The 22,983-nt window shown below is 43.7% G+C and overlaps 1 protein-coding gene across 32 annotated transcripts in view; it reads left to right on the top strand.

The window, feature by feature from the left end:
* Nucleotides 1–22,983, top strand: part of Clasp1 (cytoplasmic linker associated protein 1) — a 221,636-nt gene that overhangs the window by 159,485 nt on the left and 39,168 nt on the right. For all 32 annotated transcript variants that reach the window (XM_032914877.1, XM_032914887.1, XM_032914879.1 and 29 more), the window contains 6 exons: nt 583–585; nt 793–956; nt 4,747–4,825; nt 5,574–5,717; nt 18,136–18,279; nt 19,090–19,196. In XM_032914877.1, the coding sequence (XP_032770768.1) occupies nt 583–585; nt 793–956; nt 4,747–4,825; nt 5,574–5,717; nt 18,136–18,279; nt 19,090–19,196 (641 nt within the window). The remainder of the gene's footprint in view (nt 1–582; nt 586–792; nt 957–4,746; nt 4,826–5,573; nt 5,718–18,135; nt 18,280–19,089; nt 19,197–22,983) is intronic.

Consider the following 22,983-nt stretch of genomic DNA (forward strand, 5'->3'; position numbering starts at 1 on the left):
AGGAGGTGTAGGGTGGGTGTCCCAGCATAACACCAGGGTTGGGGAGCCTAGTGCCATTTCCTTCCCTGAGACAGGCTTAGGGATGCTCCACTCTGCACTGTTTACCTTGAGTAGCAACAGTAACTACATAATGGCATGAGAGTTCACAGGAGTTGTCAGTAGTTCCTCTGATAACCGTACTCTTAACATCTGAAATTGGCACACATAAAATTACTTGACAAAAGTCACTGGTTACAAAAACATGAATAGGGCTTCGACCCCTTGACACTCCTCTGTAATGGTATGCATTGAATGCTAGGGAGTGAGTCAGAATAATATGCAATCAGGACAAGACACCACCACCCCTGTCTCTCTGTCTTTCTTTCTCTCTCAGAAAACTCTCCAGGATGAAACTCCAAAATCTTTATTTCTCTCTGTACTGACAGTTACAGGTTTATATTGAGGGAGAAAAAAATATTTTATCAGTTCATAGCTTTTTCAGAATTGTTAAAAGGAACTGCATGAAACTGGTATTACTTTGCTGTGAACTAACACGGAATTTGTTTTGTTGCATGGCCTGGTGTGCGGTGGAATTCACAACAGAGAGTAAGTGTCAAGTACCTCCCCACTCCCCTACCCCAAGCCCATCCCCATATTCTGCTGTGTGCTTGTTTGCCTCTCAAGATGTGAGCAGTAGTTAACCTGAGTGACAAGACTGGGCTAGGCTAGCTCTGTCAGGCATTTGAAACATTCTCAGGCTATGGCGGAAGTCATAAAGGCAGCGTGTGAGGTCCTTGCTTTTCTCTTGTGCAGGTTTTCAGTATGTTTTTGGAGACCCTTGTGGATTTTATAATCATTCATAAGGATGACTTGCAAGACTGGCTCTTTGTCCTTCTCACACAACTACTTAAGAAAATGGGAGCAGACTTACTTGGATCTGTGCAAGCGAAAGTTCAGAAGGCTCTAGATGTCACCAGGTAAGCATTTAGGACTTGCCATGCTACTGCTATAGGAGTTTTGGCCATAGTTTTAGTCCTTCGTTTTGTTTGTTTTTCAAGACAGAGTTTCTTAATGGTGTCCTGGCTGTCCTGGTCCTTGTTTTGTAGACCAGGCTAGCCTCAAACTCAGAGGTCTACCTGCCTCTGCCTCCTGAGTGTTGGGATTAAAGGCAGCACCGGCACCACCAAGCTTGTGGTTTTAATCTTTACGCAGTTTGTCCTTGCTCACATGTCATCTTTAAGTCGCTAATATCTTATGAGTACCTATAAAATGTATAGAACTTCAAAAATTCCCTTTATTTTATAAAAAATTTAGAGAGATTAATATTTAGAATATTTCTTTATAGCTTTCTGAAGTTCTTGTATTTTAATACTTCAATTTTATATAATGTGCCTCAGAAATTTAGCAATATATGATGTAGAAATTTGTTGGACCATAAACTGTCTCCAAATTGACAGTTCTGGGGCAAGAGAGGCAACTCAGTTGTTGAAGTCCCATGCACGCATGAGGACCTGATTTTTAGGTCCCAGCACTCTGTCATCCTAGCACTGGGAAGTGGGGACAGGAAGATGCCTGGACTTGCCGGTCAGTCAGTCTGACCAACTTGATGAGCTCATGATTCAGTGAGAGACCCTGTCTCAAAATATTAGGCGGCAAGTGATTGAGGAAGGCACCTAATGTTGACTGCTGTCTCCACATGCTCTTTGTGTGCACTGTGTGTGTGTGTGTGTGTTGTGTGTGTATCCAGAAATAAATAATTAACACAGAAATAACTTACTTAAGTCACACACATATACAGAAATAGTTCCTCAACTTAGAGTTTGAGAGCTTTGTAGTTTGCCTGGTTATTGCCGTGGCTCAGAAACACTGGGGAACTGTGCTGCCCCACAGAAGCCTGGTGCTTGCTGTGCAGCTGCGAGGTGTTAGCATGCCTGGACTAGATGTGAGTGACGATGTTCACAGTGATCTGACTGATATGGTAGAAGATAGAGGCTAAAGGGAGATTCATGGCTCTCTGAAAAGAACAAGTGATTCCCAGGCATTCAGAAGCTATTAACTTGGCAGCACCTTTCATAGAACCCACGGTTGATAGACTGGGACAGACCCCAGGTGTCCTGGGGTTTTCCAGGGGAAGGAGCTCAGAAGTGACATGGGGTTTTTAACAGTGGGAAACAGAAGCTGTGCTGACTTGCCTATGGTCACAGTTGGTTACCCATTCTCCAACTCTGAGCCATGGAACTATTTCTGTATATGTATGTGTGTATATTCAATTATTTCTGTATTATTATTTCTGGATACACGCATGTGTACACACACACACACACACACACACACACACACATATGAGTACACACAAAGAGCATGAGAGACCAGCAGTCAACATTAGGTGCCTTCTTCAATCAATCACTTGCCATCACAAGCAGGAGAATTTCTGGCCTTCGCTCTTTTGTCTGCCCCTATGATTCCAGGCTGCCCTATAGGTTTGTGTGTCCGTCCTCCTGCACCTTCTTGCTCAGTTAGCATATGCCACCAACACACACCTATGCTTGTAGCTCCTACATGGCCCACTGCCATGTGGGATTTGTGAGTCTACACTCCAATGCCATTGGGTTTCTTAGCCTGCTAACCTGTGTAATTTGCACACATTTTCTTCTGATTTTGAAAGAACTAAGAGTAGCATACATATGATAAGGCTTCCAAATTCTTCTTCGACTGGATGATTCCTCCTAGCAGAACTTGAGAGCAGCACTGTGCACCAGTGCCTGGAAACCTTACAAAGGGTTGACTAGGGGTTGACTGAGTAGTCTGGTCTAATATAGGACCACAAACAGCCATGCAGGTAGGAAGATGTGGCCTTACTAAAATATGGATCCAGTGTTTTCAGACTTGATAAACAGTCAAAAGCATAGATTTTTGTAACATATTTAAAGATGTTTTTATGACTCTGTAAAGTCCAAATAAAACATTTGTGAGTCAGATTTAGCCCAAAGGTCTCTTATATGAACTTATGAATGAAAGATTCATTAAAGTGTTTTTGAATGGTGGAAATATTAAGATTGTACTCCTATATTTTGGTGATTAAGAAATACAATTGGATATAGCTCAGTGAGTTTTTTCTCTCTCCTTCCCATCGTGCTTACCCACCCCTTTCACACTCACACACAGTGGGAGGAAAGTAGAACTGTGATCTTTAGTGTCTTCCTTGATGCCCTTTCTTATAAGAGTCTTAATCTTAGGCTGCACAGAGTACTCAGTGCTTGCACCACAAGCATGAGGATTGGAGAGAGCGCTGGGTTCAAATAATAGATCCCATCTCAGTGAGTAGAGTGATCGAGGAGGATACTCAGCATAGGCACACACATGCACTAACAAAAAACAAATAAAAAAAACTTAATCTCAAGTAAATTTGGTCTATGTCTAAGGCATTTGTTCCCCCCGCCCAATCCCCACTCACTCAACTGATATGTACACCTGTTCTCATAGCAAAGGTCAGATAGAAGCAGAGACTGCTGGAAAGATGGCCTTGCTACAGGGCCCAGAGGACATTGGAGGTTATCAGTGATTATTCATGATGAGCACGTTGTTCCACTATTCTAATCTGCCCTGGCTTCCTCGCCTCTGACGATGCCTACCAACAGGCACAGCTCTTACCTAAACACACTGACATCTCTATCTGCAGGGTGCAGAAGCAGGAAAGGTTAAGTAGAGACACTAGGGTGCACTTTGTTCCAGAAGTATCTCTCTGTAGCTTCCAGCTCTCACAGCTCCCAAGTGTGGGAATAAGGATGCTCTTGGGCCAGTTTTATTACTTTGGGGGTCAAGGGAACCCCCAGGCTTTGGCAGGTGCTCTGGCATTAGCTTAAATTTACTTTTTGTAAGTAATTATGAGTAAAGCACCATTTTGTAATATTTTCCCCTTTATAAAACTTTATAGTTTTCTTGTGTTGTTTATCATAATTTCCACTTGAGTCTTGAAACACTTGGTAACCTTTCTTCCTGTGTTGGAGATTCAAACCTGCATCCTTAGTCACTTCCCATACCTCTGTAGGAAGAGTCTCGTGGCTCTCTAAGAGATTCAGAGAGAATACTCTTATCACTCGTTCCCAGACACTACTTTGTCTTTCCTGTGATGAAGACGTCATAGCCCAGTGCTTCTGCTGAGCGGTTTTAAACTAGCAATAGTGATTGCCACACCATAAGAATAAAAGGATTGACTTTTGCTCGACAGAAGCCCCCATGATCACTTGGTTGGATCAGACATGTACGGTGACTGTGAGGCATGGGCTTAGTCACTGGCTTGAGGCAAGGAAAAGGGTTCCTTGGACCCAAGGCATCCTTTGAGTCATCGCTGGGTAGAGAATTTCCCAGCACTGAGCACCACATGGGCATCTTTCTGTGGTAACTATAAGAGGGTCACCTGGGCTTACAGGACTGGAGGACACCTGCTTAGCTTCCACAGAGTGAGCTCTAAGTGGTCTCGTACAGTGAGAGTCACTAGTTCACCAGTAAGCAGTGCTCAGGAAGGTGGGGAGAGGGTAGGAGGCCAGCTGCTTGCCTGCATTCTCTGCCTAGTCTTCAGTTTTAAAGTAGCTACTCACAGTGACCTATGTTCCTTTCCCCAGGTTTTCCATATAGAAATATTAATTTAGTATTTATATAAACTGAAAAGTACTATATATAAATATATGTATATATAAAAACATGAATGAACTTTTGTATATATTGATCTATAGCAGGATTAAACATAAGAACTTGTTTTTATTCTAGGGATTCCTTTCCATTTGATCAACAATTTAACATTTTGATGAGATTTATTGTGGATCAGACTCAAACTCCAAACCTCAAGGTTAGTGGCTGTCATTTACAGTTGCTTTTCAAGTTCCCTTTCCCCTGTGTGTCTTGTTTAGAGTCTGAATAACTAGGAGCATCTCTGTTCAGGCCTCTGTGAACGTGTTCTCAGTTCTCTTGGTCCCAAATGGCTAGTTCCTTTGGTAAGCAGATTGTGCCATATTTTACTTCTGCCAGCAGTGTCAATAACGTTAGTGACCTGGGAAAGGCATTCTGATGTCCCGAGAGCTGTACAGTGCTAGAGTATTTTTTAATAGTCTCTTTCTCTGAGGCAGGTAGAAAGTCACACCTGCAATGACAAGACAACTCTGTCGTGTTGCTACACAACAGAAGGAGACTGTGTGTGCTCATGTGCAGTCCGTTTCTTGACCACTGACTTTGCTTTAGACTCTAGGATGGGTCTCATAGATCGTAGTCTCCTTCTCCTGAGAACAAAAACCAGTGGAGAAACTGGAGCGGAGTATGAGATGGTGGATGGGGATGGTCTCTCAGGCCCTGGCCCAGCATGTATCACAGAACTTGCTGCAGAGCTACAAAGCTGCAGGGCTCGGGCCTCTGGCCAGTGGTAAAGCTTTTCTGAGAATCTAGGAGCATGTCTGCTGATATGGAGTAGGCTGTCAGTCCATGCATCAGGGACACGGGGAGGTTTCTCCTTCGAGGCATTCACTTTTCAGCTGCCAGACAAGAAGTCTACTCAAAGATTGTGACAAGCCAAGGCTTAACATTTATAATCATTGGTCTCTCAGGTCAAAGTGGCGATCCTGAAATACATCGAGTCTCTGGCCAGACAGATGGACCCCACAGATTTTGTAAATTCCAGTGAAACAAGACTTGCTGTTTCTAGGATCATAACATGGACTACAGAACCAAAGAGTTCAGACGTGAGAAAGGTATGTTCACAGAGCTGAAGCAAGACTCCAGGCTTCCCTTAGGCAGGCATACACATCCCCTGGAAATGTGCATACACACACACACACACACACACACACACACACACACACACACACACACACACACACACACACACAGCTGTGTCACCAAGGTTGTGCTGCTACTGCTTCTCTGTCTTGCTTTGCTCATCTCCAGTCTGGTGGATCAAGTTCTGTGATAAAGCATTAGTGTGTTCACTAGTGCTGTGCTCTGATGAGGGATGGGCAGATCTGGGGCTCACTGTGGCTGCAAAGGCGCCTGGGAGTGAAATGTAATTGAAACGTTTGCTAAGACATAGCAGACTCCTGACTTTAAAAAGAATCAAATCCTTCTGTTATATGCCCCCCCACCCTCCCCCAAAAAAAACCAAACTGTCTTTAATTTGAGAAGGACTTGTGTGTCCATGCAGCCAGAGGTAAACCTCAGGCATCTTTCTGTCTCTCTCCACCTTAGTTTTCAGACTGAGACTGAAGCTCACCAATTCAACTAGGTTGACTGAGCAGTGAGCTTTGGGGCTCCTTCTGCCCCTTCCTCTCAGGGCTGGAGCAGTAGACCTAAGTCCCCATGCTCTGACCACAGTGCTGGAGATCTGCCCTCAGGTTCCTCTTGCCAGTGAGCACACCACTGACTGTCCCATCTCCCCAGCCTCAGAACTCTGATTTGGATTTTCAGACTCCCAACACCAAGCTGTTACTTCATTGCTTTGGCAGCTCACAGGGAATATCCACCTGGAGAGGCTGCAGCAGTAAAGCCCAGGCCATCATTCCCTGCTAGGCAGAGTTTATGTCACAGACCTGCATTCCCTGGCACGTGCAGAACACTCAGCCACCACAGACTACAGTGAGTCATATTTGGCTGCTGTAGTACTTGCCTTTCTCTTTGTGCCAGTGTTAGAGCCTCTGCTTGGGTTCCACAATGGCACATGGCTGTTGTGTATCATTCAGTAGAGTACTTGTCTCAGAGGTGTGAGTCCCATGCCCAGGGCCCATATAAAACAAAACACAGCAGACACTGTGGCAAAAATGGATATGCCTGCTGTGGACTCTGCGTGACAGCCTCCCAACAGGGTTCTCCACTGTGCCATCCAGGCCTCTTCTCCACCCACCAGCTAGAGCACATCTGCTTGGGCAGTCAGGTGCTTTACCAGTGTCGGCAGGCTGCAGTTCTTCCCTGAGAGTTTCTGACGAGCAGGCTCCAGCTGCTCTCACCCTCCAGGTTCAGACATGTCCTTGAAGGACAGTATCTCAGTTAGCATTTAATTTGCTGATTTAATGAGGCAGCTCTTAAAAAGGAGAGCATTTAGTTGGGGAGTGTTTACAGTGTAGAGGTTTAGTTCATTGTCATCACTGCAAGAAGCCTGGTAGCACATAGGCAGATGTGTGTTTGAGGAGGAGCCGAGAGTTTCTCATCTGGATTGACAGGCAGCAAGAAGAGAGAGACTAGGCCTGTCTTGAGCAGGATGGGAACAAGTGCTACACAGATTTTCCAGTTGCCCTTGAGATACCAAGGCCAGGGTACTTCTGCCATCTACTGTCCTTATTCTTATTCACCTCTAAGCATTTATCAGAAGAAATTCCATTGGCAAAATGTAACCACTAAGCCACTCTGGGAGTTGGAAGATGCAGTAGTAGGTGGCTCAATGGTTTTGTTTGATTTACAAGTCAGAAACAAATGTTTCTGTTGTAATTTTCAAATTGACAGAATCACCAAATATAAACAATAGCCTTATACTCACTAGCAGGTGTAAGGATGTGTTAACTTTTGTCAAAACCAAAGACTAGGTACCTAACACACTGCTTATGAAGGAGGCAGCTGGGATTTCAGGGCATGATGCTGGTGTCGCCATCACTTCTGCTGAGTGCCTCTTGGTAGGGATACAGATACAGAGCTTACAAATCAGGAGGAAGCAGAAAGAAATTGGAGTCCTATTAATGCAGTTTTGAGCATGCCCTTGATGGCCTAAAGACTTCCCACCAGCCTTGAAGGTCTCCTGCCCTCAGGAGGATTTCTCTCCCTCTCAGTTTCTCCAACCTCTTTGCAGCGCCCACATAATTGGGTCAGGCCCACTCAGGTCCTGACAGGTCCCTGTCTTAAAGTTAACCATCTAGGGACTTTAACGATATCTGCATATCCCTTCATCTGTATGGCAATGGTGAGAGGCATATCCACCATCCTCCCCCAAGTCTCACTTGCTGGAAGGGTATTACTTGGGACCTGTTCCTGGGAACAGCCTTGTATTGTGCTTCCAAAGCTCCTTTGTGGCTTGGCAGAAACCTTTTGTTGTTACCTGGTAATTCCTTAGCTCTTCAGGAGGGAGATTTGGATCTGTATGGAGGCCAGAGGTCAACCCCAGCTGTTGTTCCCCAGGTTCCATCTATGTTTCTGAGACAGAGACTTTCACTGGCCTGGAGGTCTCCATGTATGCTAGGCTGTCTGGCCAGTGAGTCCCAGAGACTCTCCCCTCTCTGCCTTCCTAGTCCCTGGCTGAAGTGTGCTCAGTGATTAAGAGGGGAGAGTCCTGTTCCCGCACCACGTCAGGCAGCCCACAGCTGCTCCAGCTCCAGGTGATCTGGACCCTTTTCCTTCCGCCTACTGTGTCCGTACATGGCAGACTCTCACACACACTCAGATGTGAATAAAGAGATCTTTAACAGAATACAGAAACAAAACAATAAAAACCACGTATCTCTCTGCCTAGGAATGGTGGTCGTTATATTAATTACCAGAGGAAAGGGTACATGCCAACACACATGTGTGCAGGGCAGTACACAGCCGAGTCAGTTCCCTCTTTTCACCATGGAAGTCCTGGTCACCAAATTCAAGTCATCAGGCTTGATACCAAGTTTACCTACGAGCCATCTTCTCACCCAGGTTTTTATGTGTATTCTAAGGGCTTTACTGCAGGTCTTCGTGTGTGTGTGTGTGTGTGTGTGTATGTGTGTGTGTGTGTGTGTGTGTCACAAGCACTTTACCAAACAAACTATATCACCATCCTAGACACTTTTTACAAAATACTAACTTTTGGCCTCTCTGCAAATCGTGGTACAGTTGATGTACTTAGGTCGGTGTACCTCTACATTCCAGACACTGCTCTGTTTTAACGATCCCATGTGTTGTGGCTCTGAGGGCACAAGTAGACGTATTAAGACAGTTTTCCAGTATTTGGTCTTTGGAAACAACTCCCTTTAGGTCACCATAGCTTATAACTTCCAAGCACAAAGTCAGTTTATGTGAGTGCCCTGTTTGGTTGCCATCGGCCAGCATTCGTGAATACAGTTGCTTCTGTGAGTGGCATAGCTTGCACAGAATGGGAGGTGTGCTGGGAGAATTTTCTGAATGAATATAGTACCTAAACAAAAGATGGATAAAGTGGGATGCCATTTATGTGCTTATAGCTCACTGTTTTGACTAGACTGACTGGCCAGAGAGCCCCAAGTAAGCCACCTCCCTAGTATTGGGGTTACAGATGCACAGCAATAAACAGCTTTTACATGGATGCTTGGAATGTGAACTTAAGTGCTCAGACTTGCTAGCCAGCAGTTTGCTGACTGACCATTTCCCCAGCCTGTAAAAGTCCTCTTGAACTTTTTAAAGATTTTTTTTTATTTATATTTTATTGCATTTGTTGAAACAGGGTGCCATTTTTTTAAGATTTATTTATTTATGTATAAGTACATTATAGCTGTCTTCAGACACACCAGAAGAGGGCATCAGATCCCATTACAGATGATTGTGAGTCACCATGTGGTTGCTGGGATTCGAACTCAGGACCTCCGGAAGAGCAGTCAGTGCTCTTAACCACTGAGCCATCTCTCCAGCCCCACAGGGTGCCATTTTAACCTAGCCTTAAGTTCACTATGTGACCTTCAACTACTTTTTAACAAAAAGATTTAAAAATTGTCATATGTGTGGGTGTTTTGTTTTCATTTATGTCTGTGTAGCATGTTTGTGCCTGGTGCTTACCAAGGTCAGAAAGGAGAATTGGATGCCCCGGAACTGGAGTTCTGGAGGCTGTGAGCCACTATGTGGGTGCTGGGAACCACGTGGGGGTCCTGCAAGAGGACCAAGCACTCATATAATCACTGAGTCTTCTTAGTGGTCCCTGTGTTAGTTTTAACTGTGTGTGTTTGTATGTTTGTTATGGGCATGAGCATGTCTGAGTGAGTACAGCGACTTTGGGAGACCAGGAGAAGCTATCGTCCTGGAGCTGCGAGTTCAGTTTTAAGCCTCCGATGTGGGTGCTAGGAACAAACTTGCTTGGGTCCTCTGCCAGAACACTGTGTGCTCCTAATACCCCTGCCCCACCCCATGGCCTTGAACTTCTAGTCCTCCAGCCTTTACTTTCCAAGTGCTGAGATTGCAGGCCTGTGCCACTGCATGCAGCCTTGTACTTCTGGGGATCACATCTGCCTTATGTTATTTTGAGGATCAAACCCAGGGCCACGTTGTTGCCGGGCAAGCAGCTTACCAGCAGAGCCCCACCCATAACCCTTTGGAAGACTTTAATCTAATGCAGGCTGATGGAGTTCAGACTCATTGACTTCCAATAATTTTAATATTTCCTTTGTTTCTTTCTTAGCTCCATTTTTAGGGATGGTTTGCTCTGCAAAGAGAAGGGAGTTTTAATATTTAAGGAACTTTTTTAAAAATCAAAAGTAAACTCACAACATTCAAAGGGTATTGCCTAGTAGACTGTGACTGCTGGAAGCCTCCCAGAGATACCCAACTGTTACCTGGTGTGGCCACTTTAACATTAATGTTTTCCTTGTGTAAGTGCGCCAGCCAGATGTCAGTAGTCACTAGACCTTTCGCAGTCACTGTATTTGGTAGAAAGTAATGGGCAATGTTACTTAGAAACAAGTTTGCCGATTGGCCTCCCTCTGGCTTCTGCCTATGTGGCTAAGCAAAGCATTTAATCTCCTGAGTTTGTTGTCTGCAAGAGACTGATAATACTTGGCTGGGGGCATCTAGGACAGCCTTGGTTACAGTAAGAAAACGATCCTGCCAGCTCCTCTGCTGTTATCTAAGGGTTATTTGGGATTTGTTGCTGTTGAGGAAACAAGTTTAGGACTAAGCTCGTCCCAGCACATACGAAGTCATGGGGCCTATGAAAGGTCATCTAATAAAAGCAATTGAATTTTTCCCATTAAATTTGTTTGTTTCTGTCGTGTGTGTGTGTGTGTGTGTGTGTGTGTGTGTGTGTGTGTGTGTGTGTGTGTGTGTGTGTGTGTGTGTGTGTGTGCTTATGTGATGCTGGAGCTCAAACCCCCAGGGTCTTAGAATGCTAGCAAGGCACTCTATTCCCTTAACTTTTTTGAGATAGGACTTCATGAAGCTCACACTGGCTTAGAACTTGTGATCCCCTGCCTCTGTTTCCCAGTGCTGGCTTACGGTGTGAACCCCTGTGCCCAGCCAGAGTATTTAATTACATGTTCCTCCTTTACAATTCCAGTGCTGTATGTCTGCTTATTTTATATGATTGTCTCTGTCAAATGTCAGTGGGCTAGCCAGGACCTTTCACAGGTGCTGGGTGAGTCCTTGGCGTCCACAGGTTTTGAGAAATGTGAGCAATGAAGGCATAGCAAAGAAACCTAGGAAGGAAAGAAATGCTGTGGGACTGACTCATCCAGACAAGTTTGCAGAAAGTGTCTGAAGGATCAAATTTCTAAACAGCATAAGAACAAGATGGCCCAGAGGGTAAAGGCTCTTGCCACCAAGCCTGATGCACTGGGTTTGATTCGTGAAATCCATATAGTAGAAGAAGAGAAATGATTCTTATAAGTTATCTTCTGGTCCCCACATAGTGTTGTACATATGCACCCTACCACACACACAGAAATCTAAAACCTAAAAGTTGACTATGAACTTAGCCATGACTGTTTCTCATGTCGCACTTTGACCTCTGATTGTCCTTCATATATCACACGAAGCAAGAATTCTCCCATGAAGGACTGTGATTAACTAAGATAACCAGCAACACTGGGTGCTAAGGTCTCAATGTCCCTGACTTCTGTCTCAGGGGCCTCAGCCTTGGTGAAGCTTCACTGTGAACTAGCAGACAGCCTTGACTGGCCTTTTCCTCTCTCTAATTCACCCTTCCCTCTTCTGCTCAGCAGTTCCAGCGTCAGCGTAGTCGAGCAGGGGAGGATGTCCCTGGTAGGTCAGTCCCCGCCTGCTCCGGGCCTGGAGAAGCAAACTTGGAAGAAAGTTGTAAACAGGTAGATGGAGCCCATATACTAACCCCAAACACACCCTCTGTGCACCCTCACATTGTCCGTATCAGTCGCCCTGGGAGGCCACTGAGAATTACCACTGATATGATGGCATGTGATCCTGTGTGCCTATTGTGATGTTGGTGTCCTGATTAACCAGCTTCCCAGTAAAATGGTTTCCAAGTGTAGTTCACTATCATATTAAATAGAATAGCAAGGGTAGAAAGACCATTTCAGACACCTTCACCTGATCCACTGGATTAAGGTCCTGCTGCCGTGCAGAGGACCTGGGGACAAGAAGATCCCTCGGGGTGCTGAGTCAGCCTAGCCTAGTCTGCTTACCAAGTTCCAGCCCACTGAGTGATGCTGTCCAAAAAGCAAGGTGAGCAACACCTGAAAACAACCCGGAGGTCGTCCTCTGGCCTTCACGTGAAAACACACGCACCCACGCGCGCGCACACACACACACACTTTTTTTTTTCAAAGTACCTTGTCTTCAATGGTTTTGTAAGCAAGTTTACTATTTGAAAACTGTGTCCTCCCATTTTCCCACATCAGAAGTTTTCACAGCTTAGTAATATCAACACCTAAACATTTGTCAAAGATTAATTTATGTCCTGCCTGCTTGGAAGAAGTCCGTACTTTTGTAAAGTGTACAACCACCAGACAGATGATGGCCTAGGAGGTCTTAGCAAACAGACAATGAGTTTTGAAGAACCTTTTACCTACCCTGAGAGTCACTCTTAAGATTCCATTTAGAGCATAAGCCATTGGTGTTTTGTTCAAGAAATTTTCTCCATTGCCCATGTGTTCGAGATTCTTCCCCACTTTTTCTTTAGTTAGTTTGAGTGTATCTGGTTTGATGTGGAGGTCCTTGATCTACTTGGACTTAAGCTTTGTACAGGGTGATAAGAATGGATCTCTCTGCATTCTTCTACATTCTGACCTCCAGTTGAACCAGCACCATTTGCTGAAAATGCTATCTTTTTTTCCATTGGATGGTGTTGGCTCCTTTGTTAATTCAAGGGACCATAGATGTGTGGGTTCATTTCTGGGTCTTCAATTCTATTCCACTGGTCTGTCTGTCTGTCTCTATACCAACACTATACAGTTTTTATCACTATTGCTTTGTAATACTGCTTAAGCTCAGGGATAGTGATTCCCCCGGAAGTCCTTTTATTGTTGAGGATAGTTTTAGCTATCCTGGGTTTTTTGTTATTCCAGATGAATTTGCAAATTGTTCTGTCTAACTCTCTGAAGAATTGGATTGGAATTTTAATGGGGATTGCATTGAATCTGTAGATCGCTTTTGGTAAAATGGCCATTTTTACTATAATTAATCCTGCCAATCCATGAGCATGGGAGATCTTTCCATCTTCTGAGATCGTCTTCAGTTTCTTTCTTCAGAGGCTTGAAGTTCTTATCATACAGATCATTTACTTGCTTGGTTAAAGTCACAACAAGGTATTTTATATTATTTGGGACTATTATGAAAGGTGTCGTTTCCCTAATTTCTTTCTCAGCTTGTTCCTCTTTTGCGTAGAGGAAGGCTACTGATTTATTTGAGTTAATTTTATACCCACTTTGCTGAAGGTGTTTATCAGGTTTAGTAGTTCTCCAGTGGAACTTTTGGGATCACTTAAATATACTATCATATCATCTGCAAATAGTGATATTTTGACTTCTTCCTTTCTGATCTGTATCCCTTTGCTCTCTTTTTCTTGTCTGATTGCTCTGGCTAGCACTTCGAGAACTATATTGAATAAGTAGAGAGAGAGTAGGCAGCCTTGTCTAGTCCATGATTTTAGTGGGATTGCTTCAAGTTTCTCTCCATTTAGTTTAATGTTAGCTACTGGTTTGCTGTATATGGCTTTTACTATGTTTAGGTATGGGTCTTGAATTCCTATTCTTTCCAGGACTTTTATCATGAAGGGGTGTTGAATTTTGTCAAATGCTTTCTCAGCATCTAATGAAATGATCATGTGCTTTTTATCTTTCAGTTTATTTATATAATCTGTTACATTGATGGTTTTCCGTATATTAAACCATCTCTGCATGCCTGGGATGAAGCCTACTTGATCATGATGGATGATTGTTTTGATGAGCTCTTGGATTCGGTTTGCATGAATTTTATTGAGTATTTTTGCATCAATATTCATAAGGGAAATTGGTCTGAAGTTCTCTTTCTTTGTTGGGTCTTTGTGTGGTTTAGGTATAAGAGTAATTGTGACTTCACAGAAGGAATTCGGTAGCACTCCATCTGTTTCAATTTTGTGGAATAGTTCGGACAGTATTGGTATGAGGTCTTCTATGAAGGTCTGATAGAATTCTGTACTGAACCCATCTGGACCTGGGCTCTTTTTGGTTGGGAGACTTTTAATGACTGCTTCTATTTCTTTAGGAGTTATGGGGTTGTTTAACTGGTTTATCTGTTCCTGATTTAACTTCGGTACCTGGTATCTGTCTAGGAAATTGTCTATTTCCTCCAGATTTTCAAGTTTTGTTGAATATAGGCTTTTGTAGTAAGATCTGATGATTTTTTTTAATTTCCTCCAATTGTGTTGTTATGTCCCTCTTTTCATTTCTGATTTTGTTAATTTGGACACACTCTCTGTGTCCTCTGGTTAGTCTGGCTAAGGGTTTATCTATCTTGTTGATTTTCTCAAATAACCTGCTTTTGGTTCTGTTGATTCTTTGTATAGTCCTTTTTGTTTCTATTTGGTTGATTTCACTCTGAGTTTGATTATTTCCTGCCTTAATCAACAAATGGTATCTCATAAAACTACAAAGCTTCTGTCAGGCAAAGGACACTGTTGTTAGGACAAAACGGCAACCAACAGATTGGGAAAAGATCTTTACCAATCCTACAACTGATAGAGAGCTTATATCCAAAATATACAAAGAACTCACAAAGTTAGACTGCAGGGAGACAAATAACCCTATTAAAAAATGGGGTTCAGAGCTAAACAAAGAATTCACAGCTGAGGAATGCTAAATGACTGAGAAACACCTAAAGAAATGTTCAACATCTTTAGTCATAAGGGAAATGCAAATCAAAACAACCCTGAGATTCCACCTCACATCAGTCAGAATGGCGAAGATCAAAAACTCCGGCGACAGCAGATACTGGCCAGGATGTGGAGAAAGAGGAGCACTCCTCCATTGTTGGTGGGATTGCAGACTGGTACAACCATTCTGGAAATCAGTCTGGAGGTTCCTCAGAAAGTTGGACATTGAACTGCCTGAGGATCCAGCTATACCTCTCTTGGGCATATACCCAAAAGATGCCCCAACATATAAAAAAGATACATGCTCCACTATGTTCCTAGCAGCCTTATTTATAATAGCCAGAAGCTGGAAAGAACCTAGATGACCTTCAACAGAGGAATGGATACAGTAAATGTGGTACATCTACACAATGGAGTATTACTCAGTTATAAAAAACAATGACTTTTTGAAATTCATAGGCAAATGGATGGACCTGGAAAATATCCTGAGTGAGGTAACTCAATCACAGAAAAACACACAAGGTATTCACTCACTGATAAGTGGATATTAGCCCAAATGCTCGAGTTACCCTAGATGCACAGAACACATGAAACTCAAGAAGGATGACCAAAATGCGGATGCTTTACTCCTTTAAAAGGGGAATAAGAATACCCTTAGGAGGGAATAGTCAGGCAAAGTTTAGAACAGAGGTTGAAGGAATGCCCATTCAGAACCTGCCCCACATGTGGCCCATATATATACAGCCACCAAACTAGATAAGATGGATGAAGCAAAGAAGTGCAGGCTGACAGGAACTGGATGTAGATCTCTCCTAAGAGACACAGCCAAGCTTCCAGGGACTAAGCCACTACCCAAAGATTATACATGGCTGACCCTGGACTCCAACTGCATAGGTAGCAGTGAATAGCCTAGTAAAGGCACCAGTGGAAGGGGAAGCCCTTGGTCCTGCCAAGACTGAACCCTTGGTGAAAGGGATTCTTGATGGGAGGGTGGTAATGGGGAGGAGGTTGGGGAGGGGAACACCCATATAGTAGGTGAAGCAGAGGGGTTAGGGGGATGTCGGCCTGGAAAATGGGAAAGGGAATAACATTTGAAATGTAAATAAGAAATACCCAATTTAATAAATTTGGGGGGGGGGAAGAGAGCGAGACATTGGAAATGAAAACAATCAACAACAACAACAAAAAAAAAATCTATTTGACCCTTAAATTACCAGGCTATAACAACTTGTAAATTGTCCATTAGAAAAAGTTAGCAAGGGACTATGGAGATGCTTTAGTGGCCAAAGTACTTGTGTAAATGTGAGGGCCTGAGCTCAGATCCCCAGCACCCATGTGCAAAAGCATGGCAGAACATGCGTAAAATGCCTTCAGGTTGGTTTGTGGTGTTCCAGTGCAGTATTCTGAGAGGAAGTACAGTCTTGTAAAGACTGTGGCACATCTCACGTGAAGACCGACTGTTCCAGAATGCGGGACTTGCCTAGCATGCCCCAGCTCTGTCCACAGCTCCTCACCTTGCGGCATGGTAGTGGACAGCTGTCATCCTGGTACTCCAGAGGTAGAGCCAGGAAAAACCAGAGGTTCACAGTCATCACTGGCTACATTACAAGTTCAGGACCAACCTGAGGCTCTGTCTCCAAGATGAAGAGAGACAGTTTTCAGGTGCCACTGTGCACATGTAAAGCCCGAGTCTCTGTGCTTCATTACTGCAGTGACAACACACTTGTGTTTTCCCGTGCTGAAGTTCCTGCCCACTACCTGCCTTCTCACAGTGTGATTTTTCTGCATGCGTGTGGAGTGTCCCTAACATCTCATGAACAGTTTTTAACAGTACAAGGTTATTTGCACATTTGAAGTTGGTTTTGTTACACAGATCACCTAACAGCACCTTCACTTGTTTGAAGCACATCGTTTTGAATGGTGCTTAAATCAGGAAAGTATGCTTTATCCTAGTATAGCCTCAGTAGTGATGTTTCTCATGTGTGCTTAAAAGTACCGCCAACCACCTGGGGTCTGGGGTAGAGAGTGAAGAACAGGGGAGGAAATGGTGCCTATTGTAAATGAATGCTTTTAGAAAGTTGAAAAATAATTTTTTATTCCATAAAGAATACTTAGTTTTTAATTTGAGCCTGTATCATGAAAAAATATTCCAAATACTTGACTGTAATCCTAAATATTATAGTCTCTGAAAAGATGTCTTATAGTATAGTTAAAATGAAAATGAAATAGAAACTAGAAATAGTTTTATATTTTTTTTTCTTTCTCTTGACTCTTAGAAATTGAGAAATGGCAATTGGTGTTTACCAGAAGTATCTTTCAGTATAGTTTGAGGGTTTGTTTTCTTTGTTGTTAAGACAGATTCTCACTCTGATCACTTGGCTGACCTGGACCACACTGTGTAGAACAGGTTGCAGGCACTCAGAAGCTGGCCCTCCCCTCTGCCTGTGGAGGGCTGGGATAAAAGGCTCCACCACACGCAGCTTCAGTGCTTCGAAGTCAGTCTCCTCACTAATTCCTGGGTCTTTGGGTTTTAAGCTCAGACTCCCTATGACTGAGTCACAGCCTTAGGAGCACGTTGCTTGAGGGAGTCTCTCTCTTGTATTCGATTGTTTTCCTATGTTCCGCCATCACTGCAAGTATTCCCGTGTTGTTAGTCGGTTAGTAAAATACTTTCCCAAAGGTAACAGGGTGCTTTTGTCTGTCATCAGATTCCAGTCTGTTAAAGTCTTTGTCCTGCTTCTTAGGTATAAAAGAAGACATTTTTCATATGCCTTTAAAACTTCTAATTTAGTCAAGTGCAGTGGGTTAGAATATCCCGATATAAACCCAACAGTGGTTTGTCTATAAACTGCCTCTTCCCAGGGTGCACTGCCAGCTTGTCCAGTTCTTACTAAAGTGAGAACAATCTTAAGCATTTATTATTTGTATTATTATATAATGTGATATTATTAATATTATTCTATTTACCAGCTTCCTTCCTCCTGCTGGACAACAAAGGAAATGAGCCATCCAAGGCCACGGCATTAAAACAGAAGCAAGGACTATTCCAGATTAAAGTCGGGCTCCCTGTGACCGATGCTGTGCTTTTGAAGCAGTGCTTGTGAACTCTCCGGTGCTGTGGTGCACACTCACCTCTTGGCCATGCTTTCTTTTTCTAGGCAGCACAGATTGTGCTCATCTCTCTGTTCGAACTGAACACTCCTGAATTTACCATGTTACTTGGTGCCTTGCCAAAAACATTCCAGGACGGTGCCACCAAACTCCTGCATAACCACCTTAAGAACTCCAGTAACGCCGGTGTGGTAAGTGCCCTGCTTGTGGTTTGATTATGACCTCCAACTGACCCTCACCTGGCTCCAGGCTGAGGGACAGCCAGCTTCCTTGTCCTCTGTTAACAAGCTTCTTTCTGATCATGGCATATGCTCCAGAAGTAAATGGATTTGATACTCACATGGGTAAGGTTGTCAAGTCAGTTACATATTTACTAAGTTGTTTTACTATTCCTTCATACTTGAATCTGTCTTTGTTATTCTATTCCTGTAATGATACAATTGCTTAATTGTATCACTTAGCAGAGCTATTTTAGTTCCTTTACCATAGCTCTGACAAGAGGGACTGAAGAGAGAATGTATCTTGGCTCATATTTCCAGAGTGGTACAGTCAGCAGGACAGAGAGGGCAAGTGGTCACGCTGCGTCTGCAGTGAAGTAGCGGTCACTTGCTGGTGCTCAGCTCACTTCGTTCCTTTTGTTCAGTCTGGCACTCTAACCCCTGGGATGACACTGCCGGAATTCAAAGTGCTTCTTCCCACCTTAATTAATACAGTCTTGAAAGTCCCTTGCCAACTTATCCAGTGATTGGTCTTGTACAGGGTTCTGGATTTTGTCAGATTAGTAGTCAGTATTAGCCACCATATAGCTGATAGTGGCCATTAAGCTCCAAGAGTTCCCACAGAACAGTTATCCATCGCAGCTTATATCTTGAGGCAGAGTTGGGGTGGTGTGGGGATTGTCATTATGGATGGATTTACACACAGGTTAAGAAACAAAGGGAAGAGTTCTTGGACTTTGAAGAAAACCTTTTAATAATGGTGCATACATTCCTTTGTCCCAGGGATCTCCAAGCAATACCATTGGCCGGACACCTTCCCGACACCCCAGTAGCAGGACCAGCCCCTTGACCTCACCCACTAACTGTTCCCATGGGGGACTATCTCCAAGGTAAGCTCATTCCACAGGAGTGAAAAATGAAAGTGCCCCAGTTTTTGCAGCCTGCTTAGACGTAAGTGGAATAGCAGAGTCTAGGACAGGGGTGTGGGCTTGCTCCTTCTCCACTTGTAACTGTGGAACAGTTCACGCTCCATGTTCTCTGTAGTTCTGCTAGCTCTAAACACTGAACCAAGTACCTCATAGATTTAAACACTGAAGGTCACTTGAATCCCTGAGAAAGCCTTTCAGCTCTCCTCTAAAACAGAGAACCAAAATGGTATTACTGAGTTAGCAATAGACCCTTTAGAGTCTGCACCAAACCTGGGACAGTTTTCCAGTCAGCTTTGCACTGCAGACCTGCCCATGTCCTATTTAAAGCAGATGCTGCTCTGCAAACACAGTGGCTGGGAGCCTGAGCACCACCGAGTTCAGCATGTACAGACTCCTGCTAGTCTGAGGGCCTAGTTCAACATGTGCAGACTCCTGCTGGTCTGAAGGCCTAACTTCTTACTTGTTCATTTTTATTTCTGTTTTTGAGCTGAGGTCTGCTAAGTAGTCCTGGTCAGCTTGGAACTTTCCATACATATCTTGCCTCAGTCTCTAGGCTCCAGACATGGCAGTCATATACCATCATGCCCAGTAGTTGGGTGACTTCACAGGAGAGGTGATTTGAGGCTTCTTAGTCCTCAGAGTGGTGGCTCTATGGAGCCACAATATATCCTGGACCAGCAAGGGTCTCAAGTGCTATATTTTATCTATGAAAAGTCACAGTCTTTAGGCTATGGAAATATGTCAAATATACCCTTTCCTGGTAAAGGCCTTTATCTGCTAAAAAGATGTCCACAATTTACTTTTGTTTTTGCCTTTGGTTTTGGTTTTCATTTTGAGACAGGGTCTCATTTAGCCCAGGCTGACTCAAACTGTGTAGCAGAAGATAACCTTAAATTCAAGACCTATGCCTTCACACACACACACACACACACACACACACACACACACACACACACACACACACACACACACACACACACAGTGCTGGAATTGCAGGCGTATAAGACTAAGCCTGGCATACTGGTGCCTTTAAATATAACTTTTGTGGGTTCCTTTCTTACCACCAGTGTCCTCTAGACCCCAACTATACTATCAATATCATAGGAAATCTGTACTTGGGGAGAGAATGTGTTTCATAAGCTTTTATAGCACCTCGCTGTCTTCGCATTGCTTTGTGTGAACTGTATTATCAAGTAATCTCTGTAATATCAGATGCATACTTGATCTGTCGCATCAAGTCTCATATTACATCGCTAGGATCTATCTGCCTTGTCAGTGTTGCAGCATGTTAGGATTAGACAGACACTGGTGACAGTCACTGCCCTTCCCCGGCAACTGAATGCTAAGATCACTGAGGTGCATGGTTTAGCCTGAGTGACCAGGGGTTTTCTATAAGTTGATGCTTTGTCTCAGCATGATGCTGTGTATGCTTAATTGGGAAGTCTGTTCTTCTGAAATGCACAGTTCATATATCTTGTAGCTATGGCATTAATAGGTAATGAGAAAAGATAAACCTCAAATTAAGTATTTGACTACTTTGATACTAGGTTAAAAACTGGCTAGAAATTAATCTTTGCATGTCTCCAAATCATTAAAAATGTCCATTAATTCTTAACCAAGCTTTTTTTAAACTCTTAGGTGAAAGGAAGAAAGAGATTTATTTTCAATATGGAAAGTTCTGGCTGTGACCAGAACATATTTTCTCCTGGCCAGATCTTCTTTAGTGAATTACTCAGTTAGTGTAGTTTTAGGTTAAACACGAGAGTTGAGTAGCTTGCACATCTCTCAAGGGTGATAAACGTTACAGTGAAGCCTCCGCCATGTTTCTAAGCCTTACACACCCTTGAAGCATGATCTTGACTGCTACCTTTTATTTTGAAGGGGAAAATAGAAGACCAGCTGTTTGGTTTTTTTTTTGTTGTTTTGTTTTGTTGTTTTTTGTTTTTTTTTTAGTTCTGTACATAAAGATGAACTAGGATTTTTTTGTATTAAATCAAAAGTTCTGTAATTTGATCATGGTGATAATTAGGGACTGTGATAACAGCTCTAATTTTATGATAGCTTTGGATTTCCCTCGTGAGAAAGTTCTTTTCATTAACCCAGTAGTGTCAGAGATGTCTCCAGGCTAATGCTTTGTAGATTGTCATTACTGGTTAGTGTGTGAGGGGATGGCTACCAGCTCTTCCCAGCCAATGAACAAGTATGACACAATATCTGAGTGGAGGTTATCATTTAACCCATACTTATAGTTTAGCTCATTTTACCCATTGTGATGCTGTGGTGGAGAAAGAGCTGCAGTTACAGGTGCCCGAGGTCTTGCTGCAGTCTAGTGTATGTTCCTCATGAGTGTAGCCCCGAGCAGAATGGACCTGCATGGTCACCTCTGGGTGCCCTGACAAGCTGCCCTTCAGACAGCTCTTGCGTCTCTCCTGGCTAGGTGACAGCATCTGTAGGCCATGGCAAAGGTTCTTAGCAAACTCAGCCCACATATGGAACCACACTTGGGTACCACCCCTGTTTTCTCTCTGCTTACCCCAGCCTGGAATGTGGCTTGAAAGGGGCTTTAGATCCTGTGCCACAATGACCTCTCATCTCCAGGCTGTATTTTCCCTACAAGATGGGTTCTGTGCCCCTCCTCAGGGGTGCTGACACCTAGGGACACCTGCTGTGAGAACTGTTGGTGCCACTGAAGGTGGTGATGACTCAATTGATAAACCACTTGCCTTCCAAGCATGAGGACTTGAGTTCAATCCTCAGAACCCATTTTAAAAAAAAATTTAAAAGGATAGGCCCTTGTTTTCCCAGCAGTAATGAGATAAGAGGTGAAGACTAATCCCCAGACCATGCACGCAGTAACCTACCTAGCCTCTGGTGAAGTTCCTCTCTACTCCCAGGCTTTGTCTCATATAAAAAATAGAAGATGCCTGAATGGCAGTACCCGGAGCTTGTCGTCTGACCACCATACAAACTCATGTACAAACCGTGCTGCAGCCGGCAGGATGCTGTGGACTTTGCCCTGTATGCTCAAAACTTGTGGTAGGAGTTAGAACTTCCCTGGGGGCCTCTGCAAGCCCAGGTCAGTTACTGACACTGTGACAGCAATTAGATACCTATGTTCCCAGGTGCATTTTAGTTTCCTATGAGTGACACAGAAGCAGAGGAGTGCCGTTTCATGTCTGTAATTTAGTTTCTTTCTCCTCTGAGCTGGCCAGCTAAGATCTACTGGCTTCACCTACCCACTCTCCAGTGGCACTCTGTCTTCTGAACTCTGACTAGATGCCCAGCTCAGAGACACTGTCTGCTGCCCTGGAGTCCTCACACTATAGTGTGGTCTCAGAGCACCTCAACCACGCCACTTGAATGAAGTCTTGAGAGTGCCACCTCTGGTCCTTTCTGAAATGACTCGGGCACCACCTTAGCATCCTTAGTTTCCAGCGCTTCTAATGCTTGTCCAGCCCAGGCATACAGGCTCGCCCTCTGATACATATGCACATGGCTACACTTGGTCTCAGTTGGCTTTGGTTTTTTGGGTTTTTTGTTTGTTTGTTTGTTTGTTTTCAATATAGTATTTTTCCATATAGCCTTGGCTATCCTGGAACTCACTTTGTAGACCAAGCTAGCCTATCCCGGAACTCACTCGGTAGACCAAGCTAGCCTCTAGCCTGCCTCCTGAGTACTCAGCCAAATTTATTTGGTTTTGGGTTTTTTTGTTTTGTTTTGTTTTTTGGGTTTTTGTTTTGTTTTTGTG

The sequence above is a fragment of the Rattus rattus genome, chromosome 10 (genome assembly GCF_011064425.1).
Source record: "Rattus rattus isolate New Zealand chromosome 10, Rrattus_CSIRO_v1, whole genome shotgun sequence".
In the NCBI taxonomy this organism is placed as follows: Eukaryota; Metazoa; Chordata; class Mammalia; order Rodentia; family Muridae; genus Rattus; species Rattus rattus.